The 8208-nt window shown below is 27.0% G+C and overlaps 1 protein-coding gene across 1 annotated transcript in view; it reads right to left on the minus strand.

Annotated features, from left to right (window-relative positions):
- Positions 1–1656: 1656 nt before the first annotated feature.
- LOC106691116 (thyroid receptor-interacting protein 11) overlaps positions 1657–8208 on the minus strand; it is a gene marked incomplete at its 5' end in the record, with an annotated part of 50232 nt that continues 43680 nt past the window's right edge. Inside the window, 4 exon segments of the mRNA XM_014436780.3 lie at positions 1657–2053; positions 2125–2220; positions 3461–3605; positions 4141–4216. Of these exon segments, the coding sequence (XP_014292266.3) occupies positions 1940–2053; positions 2125–2220; positions 3461–3605; positions 4141–4216 (431 nt within the window).

Below are 8208 nucleotides of genomic sequence, written 5' to 3' on the forward strand. Positions count from 1 at the left end.
ATAGTTGACTGTAAAACTTAAATATGTGAAGATGGTCAGGGTTGCGGTCAAAAAAGAATAAATAGTTTTAACTATTTAATGTCCGACGTTTCGCCCCACCTTTCAGGGCTGTTCAAAGCAATAAGTTAAACAGAAACATCGTACATTTAATAGTCAAAAACACTATGTTTATGTGTGTAATCTTTTTATGTGTATGTATATAATATTTTTATGTGTATGTATGTTTATGTTTGTTATCATTTTTTCTCTAGCACCATAATGGCACTGAGAAAAGCTATGAAAAGAATTTTGCATGAAAAAACTTTATTTGTACATAAATCAAAAAGTACATTGTACATTCTATGGTATATAATACAAGGATGTTTATTCACAAAAACCACCTGGTCTTTTCATATAATGGGGTTTGGGTGGTTTTTAAAATAATGGATCATTAACATTTGGAAGGTGATTGAAATCTTTAAAAAAGATTAATTTTTTTAAAACTTCAATCCGTCAAATTTCTAATAAAATATGTGAAAAAAAAAATTAAATAATTAAAAATAGTTATTTGTATTCATATTCTCAAATTTTTTTACACCATTTTTCCCAATACTTTCTATAATTCGAACACCCCCTGCAGTAATTAGTTTGGATTACCGAGATTACTCTGTACTAGGACAAACCAAAGTTTGGGTTATTTAAAATAATTATTTAATTTACTCAAAGAATAAATTGTTTTTCTAATTATTTTATTAGTTTCACTTACCTGTGTATGAAATATATAATAAACGGAAGTATTGTGATAGTGCTAAATTCTGAACCCGAGTTTTTGACAGCAATACACGTTTTAAGGTACAATGAAATTACATTTTTAAGGCGGGTGTCTGCCTGGGATGTAACAGCAAGTTTTTTTGATAAAATTTACAACTAAAAGTACCACTTTATATAATAGATTTTTTTTTTTTTTATTTTCTCAAAAAGTTATCTTATATTGTTTATTAATTTTGGTAATCAGTGTATAGTCAAATAATCTTTACTATCAGCTAGGTTTTATTTTCATTTAAATAGTCTTATAGGCTTTGTTATCTTTTGTTCTAGTCAGGAATAAAGTTAATAATAATTTTTTATACCTCGAGAAACCCGTAAAAAAAAAAAAAAATAAACCACCTTTAATATATTTTTTATTTGAAAAAATTAACTATCTCTTATTTTTAGTAGTAATAAACTAGGGATAAATATAAAATATGACAGAATTTGATAATTGATAAATAACTTTAACCTGAAGTTGGGTGGTAAGTGAAAGTCTTGTGAGCGATATACATACCAGATATTTTAATGTATGAAGTGTTAATCGGTTCTAGTTATAATTAAATTCATCCCATTCAGATATAATATGGACTTAAGCCCAATTCCAAACACCGATTAGTTCAAAAATAATTTAATTAAATATTTGTTTTGAGCACTTAAGAACTATGGAATATGATTACAATTAACAATTCAGGTAAAAATGGACCTATCACTTAGTTTAATGCAAATTTGTTCAATGATGAGATACTAAATGAGCTAAGAAAATATTGAATTATGAATGACACAATTTTTCTCTATGACTTGGAGAGGAAAAGGCTACACAGTTAATAAGGCTAGCATTAGTTAAAAGACTAGGTTAATAAGACAAGATGGTGGTAAAAAATTTTATATTTCTTTATTAATATAAATATCAACATTTATATAACTTTTTAAAAATAACTAACACATTGACAAATTAAAATTTTACAATTTTCAACCATGAATTTCTTAAGAATTCTTTCATAAAGAAAACTTATTTTCATATTATCTTAAAAGGTCTGTTCAAAAAACAATAATTTACTTTAATAAAATCTTCTGTTATATTTTACAAATGAGTATACATTTTACCAATATTATTTTGGAAAGCTTATAAAAAATATATCTTAACACAAATCTATTCTGGTCTCCTCTCCTGCAGTACATCTTTTAATATTGAGCCAGGATTTCTCCCAACCGGAAAATGCGGCAGCACAGGAACTTCTTGAGTTAGTAGAGAACTCTTCCTTGACTGTAAATCATGTTGATTAGTATACATACTTTGATATAGAAACCTATACCCTTTTTATTTCAATAACTTACCGAAGGTGGTTCAGAGGGAACAGAGAGTGGTAGTATAACTTCAGTTCTTGGTTGGGATTCAGCCTGCAAGAATCTGACGAATGCTTCTGACAGTGACTAATAAAACAAAATTACAACTCAATGAAAAATAATTATATCTGAAAGTAGTTTTTACAAATAATTCAATGAAGTCAAGTAGTACAATCTTGATTGTTGTGATATTTCACAAGGATTTAAACTTTATTTGTATTTATTTTATTAAGGTAAGTTGGGGCCAGTTTAACTTAGATAGGCTATTGGTAATTTACTTTCGAATATGGAAATGAGAAACTTTGTGAATAAATATGCTGTACTATTCCTCTCTACAGAAAAACCTTTTAAATAAATAGTTGGTCTATTTTATTAAAAAGTCCAATTGTAAGCAGAAGTACACACTTACCCCAAAAAAGGGAGTAAGAACGGCAAAAATGACTTTCACTCTTCTTGTATTTAAATTAAATGACTCTGAAGGCAAGAGCATGAAACCTGTTCCCCTAAATTTCAGAAAAGCAATAACTGAGTTATGGATTTTTCCAGTAATTAAGTAAAACTCAAGAGAGTAAAATAAGGATATAAGATATTACACAGATTAAATGAATAATAAAGTTGAAATTTTTTATCAAGATGTATAAGAAACTGAAGGGAAATATTTTTTTTTTCAACAAATTGTATTTATTTACAACAGCAAAAACATTACATTAAGGCTATATATAAAATGGAACAGGCCACTTTTATCACATTTGCTCTTTACTCAATATGATAACTTTAACAGGTAAGTGGAGACCTCAGCTTAAACCTTAGTAATTTCAAAATATTGTAATTAATACTTAATCCATAAATTTACTCTACATAGCATCAACTTATCATAAGAAAATTAATCATGTTAAATTGCTGTAACAATTGCCAATGTTGCATATTATCAAAATCAAGAGGGAAAATAAAATCTGACTTATCAAATGGTGCACCATTTATAGGGAAGACACTTCCTAGTTTTCTATTACATCTCAGTACAATATGGTGACAATGATTGATTTTAAAAAATATATATTATGCTCTCGCCCATAAACACACTAGCCCTAACCTACCTTAATTTTTATTTATTTTCCTTTACTATTTCCTATCTTAATTATATATTGATAATAATCTTATTTTAAAGTTAATATTTACAAATTTAATTCTTATTTATATTTCCTATTTTAAACACATATTGATCATTATTTTATTTTTAAGTTAATATGTACAAATTTAATTTTAATTAAGTTAACTCACAGACCTTACTTGATTAATTTTTTATGAATATCAGAAAATATTACTCTACCTGCTGACGCCCACCAGGTTCTAATCCAACTTTCTGCCTCTCTTCTTTACTTAAAGACAGAACTTGTCCAAGAACCCCAAGGATCTGAGACTTGAGGTCTGCAGGTGAAGTCACATAACCAACAATTAGATTTTTTACCAATTGCCTGAAAAAAATTTTTACTTTGAAAAAATTATTCATATAGTAACTGAAACTTCAGAGTAGTAGAATGAATATAGATAATTACAAAACCTAAATCGACTTTAAGGATATAGAGTATGGTATGGTAACTGGTTACATTGCAAACCAAATGGTACTAATTGAGCAGTCCATAGTTTTGACACAAGAAACTCTCACTTTCCTATTATATTTAAAACTAAAATAATTATTATGCTTCTTTTTTCGATAGGATATTTTAAGTTCTCATTGAAATAAGCCACACCATTAAAAATAGTGCAAAAAATCTATTAAAATGTTTATAAATCTATATTTCATCGAAAAGTGGATTGTTTGTTTTGATCCTAAGCTACTCAATAGATTTTCCATATTTTCTCCTTCATTTTGTGTTCCTTGACCACTTTAAGTATAATTTATCTAACATACCAACGTTTCTGTACACCACAGAATAAGCTAATGCTAGTTTCATCAATTTTCATTTCATGCTCATTGTTAACAGGGTTAAAAAAATTACATCAACGTACCTATCAACTTTGCTGTCACAGCTAAGATCATTTACTTTTTCCTCTTTCGCTTTCAGCTTCTCTGTCAATTCAGCAACTGCTCACAAAATACATTATTATTGATAATAAATAAGTTAAGAATAGTTGTAAGAATCTCTGTTAAAGAGACATTTCCATTCAGTATAAAATGTGATGAATAATACATCACCTATTAATGATATAGTTACTATTAATAATATAATAAATTATTATTTTAATTGAAATTTCTCAGAATACATATAGATGGATATATAGAATAAGTCAATCACGGCTGATATATGGTGAGAATACGAGTTTACAATTAATAATGACATTTTTTCAGAATTATAGATTATTGGAGTTGTAAAAACATAAAAAATAGTAAACTTTCTCATTTGAGTTAAAAATAACAAAGAAAACAATAGTGTAGTTTTGCTACATTTTATAAAATTTACAGAAAAATAACTAACGGTATTACTGTGTGAACGAAATGGCCATTAGATAAATCTCTATATTGTCTCTAAGATTTAATTAATAATCATAGGTTAAAAAAATGTAGATTATTAGAAAAAAATAAATTCATATGTCTGCTTATCTTAAACGGTATTTTGAATCTGAGCTAGGCAAGGATTAGTTATAAATAAAACTATGCCTAAATTGCCACAGAGACAATTTAGTTAGTTTTATTTATAACTAATTTTTTTTAAACTCAATTGTTTCTTTAAAGAAAACATGATTTGTTTTGAAGAACATAAATTTTAAAATTATTAAAATATTTCCATAAATGCAGACTACATTGTATGTTCATACAAACAATAAATGTAAATTCCTGTAGTAATGGGATTGAGGACCTTTCTAACCTCAACACAGATATGCACTAAGGTTTGGCAAATAATTAATAGGAAACATGTATTTTAATCTTTTTAAAAGATAGCAATAGCAATATTGTTTTTATTATAGATTAAATTAAAAATAACCGATAATCCACTCCAAATAATAGCCTAGCTATATTTCATTCAGCCAATCAACAACTGTATATAAAGCTTTTGTTGAAAAATCTAAAGCATTTCCAAAGACATGCCTTTCTTTTTTTTTATCAAAATGAAAATAAAATAAAAAGGATAATTTTCTAATATGCACAAAAAAAAAAAAATGCTAAAAATTTTACAATAAAAATAAAGTTATTAAACATTTATTTTTTTAATGTTTAATAATATAAATTAATGGGTCAAAAGTAAAATCACAAGTGATAATTTTGACAATAAAATTTTTTTTGTTACCTACCTGTGTCTGAAACAAATTTACACTCCAGTATTGACATAGTTGTGAAATTATCAATAATTAGCTATTAATTAAGCCATTTATTTTAAAAGAGAGGTAAGTCCATTTTTGTTATAACAAGATGTTTAAATGTTTGCATTTAAATAAACTTAAAATGATTGGTGAGCACTAACAGACATATTTTTTGTACTTTGCGATATTTGATAATGCTAATTTATTAATCAATAGTGATTTATCTCCGTTTTTTATTTTATCGTATCTTTATGTTATATAAATGAATATTAATTTATTAATCAATAGTGTTTATAGTGCGGGATAAAAAAAAAAAAGGATTTTATTATACCTAAATGGACTTGTCACACTTATAAAATGAATGAATTATCACATGTACTCTTTTACTTCTAACCTTCTTTAATAAATAAAGTTAAAATATTATTGGAAGAAGCCAAAACAAATACTTCCAAATAACTAACCAACCAGTCAAAGTTTCAAACCTTCAAGCATTATCAAAACAGAAAAAGATAACATCAGATAAATGCAGATTAAGGATAGCACCATCTCACATCAACAGCTAGGATGTGCCAAGTCTTTTCTCTGGTCTGAATTTATGTGATCTTTTTTCGTTCTAAATGATTCCTTAATTGAAAGAAAGGTTGGTTGGTTATTTGACAGTAATTCAGAGCCTTAAGGATTTTTTTTTTTGCATCTTTCAGTAATATCCTAAAATATTTTAATTTAGTTTTAGTTTTTCTTTATTTAATAAATAAAATAAAAATAATAAACCAGAACGAAGGCTATAAAAATGATAGCATGCAAAATTAAATAAAAAATCTTACATATCCAATTTCAGAGATGATGCAGGCTGAAGAATCGCAAGACTGGGTTCAAGTATTAACCAGGTACTGGCTGAGACCAAGCAATTATGCCAGCACCTGATGTAATACTCAAACTCAAGGATTGCATGAACACTTGCATGGGATTCTGCTAATTCTAATAAGTGTAAATATTAACGATATTTATAGGCAGGCTCCATTTCAGCTATAAGATGGCAACAGTACATAAATCAGATGTTTGTGAAATAATTGAAACAAACTCTTTTAATTTAAATCAGATTCATTCAATAAAAATTAGATAAATTACAATTAATCCACTTTTGCCAATGTGTCAAACAAGCAACAGTTTTATACCTTTAATAAAAAATTAATGTTCCCTAAATTAGGAAGGGAAAAATAGAATTAACTAAAACTTTCTGATGATCAAATTTTGTTTCTGGTGATAAAGATAAGGGTCGTGATGAAGCATGGATTCTGAACACTCAATGAAATAACAAAGATTCATTCTCATTAGATGAGCAGGGGATTGATGGTGACATGGAAAGCGAATGCCCTTCCACTTTTCATGAATAATGATTATGACTTATACAATAGGGGACATCAAGTGTAACTGGTTCAATAAGATTTCAATTATAAGAATTATGATCACTTACATCTGAAAGTGTTAAGTGTACTCTTGCATCTCAAATGTGTATCTACTTTAAGTGGTGCAAATTTCAAAATAATTAGTGGTAGATAAAGCAGTCATGATTCAAGCTTTATGTCAACTCAAATTTCATTACAATTAACATTCTTAAATTTATAAGGAACCTATGTTTCCAACTTTTCAACAGACTTATGATAATGAGACTAATTCTAGAAATTTGTTGAAAGTTTTATTGAGAAGAAAATTTTAAAAACCTGTATTGATTTCCAGCCAATCCTATAAAGACCTCAACTCGAAACAATTTACAGTTACAAAAATGAACTATAAACTTTTAAATCTGAATGCTTGACATAGATTAAATAATAAGATGAAAAACTGAAAGGAATTGAGCATCAAATGAAAACTAAAAATATTTTTTGTAAAACAAGGTTCAGATAGTGATCATAGTTACAAAATAATACTTCCTCAAATTAAAAGAGAATGTCAGAATTATAACAGCCCATTTATATAAAGCAGTATAAGGCAACATTTATTTTAACTTCATAATTAATACCTGCATATAAATATACGTACAAAGAAATATTTTTTAAAAACATGCAGCTAGCATGAAGTAATCTAGACCAACAGCCATGCATTTACTTGTTGGCATTAAAACAAAATTTACATTAAAATTATAATAGTCAGAACTTAACACTGAAATAAAGTATATGCTGTGAGATATTAAAATTTTAATGAAGAAAATTATACCAGAATCTGTTTTAAAAAAATACACAAGGTAGGTTCTTGCTAAAGATAACAAAAATATTTCTCATGTAGTAATACTTTTTATCGATTTAAATGTTCATTTTTATTTTTAAGATATAGCCGATATCAATTAAATTTAACAAAGAGGACCAATCACATTATTGGTAAACCTTCATACCATCCTCACCTTTGATGAAATTTTTTAAATTTATTAACAAACGTTTTTAATAAATAATGTAAAAACCTATTTTTAAACAATTTAAATAACATTAAACCCTGAGGTCATGAAACAGATGTTTCAGGGGCAATATTAATAAAAATTAAGGAAAAAAAAATAAATAAGGAGAAGATGGTTGGGGGTGCGGCCAGTGAAGAACACAAATAAGATTTTGCTTATATGTCTTCTTCACAAAACACACTCCCAACCCTCTCCTCATGTGACATATCCACGGTCAACTACTGAATCATTATGAATAAAATAAAAATTCATTTATTGGTAAATTAAACATGGATAGGTCATAACTAGAACAGAGCTTTAATTTCAAGAATAGACATGCAAAACCTCCA

Source organism: Halyomorpha halys, unplaced genomic scaffold (assembly GCF_000696795.3).
Source record: "Halyomorpha halys isolate HHAL.00 unplaced genomic scaffold, Hhal_1.1 Scaffold2090.1, whole genome shotgun sequence".
Taxonomy (NCBI): Eukaryota; Metazoa; Arthropoda; class Insecta; order Hemiptera; family Pentatomidae; genus Halyomorpha; species Halyomorpha halys.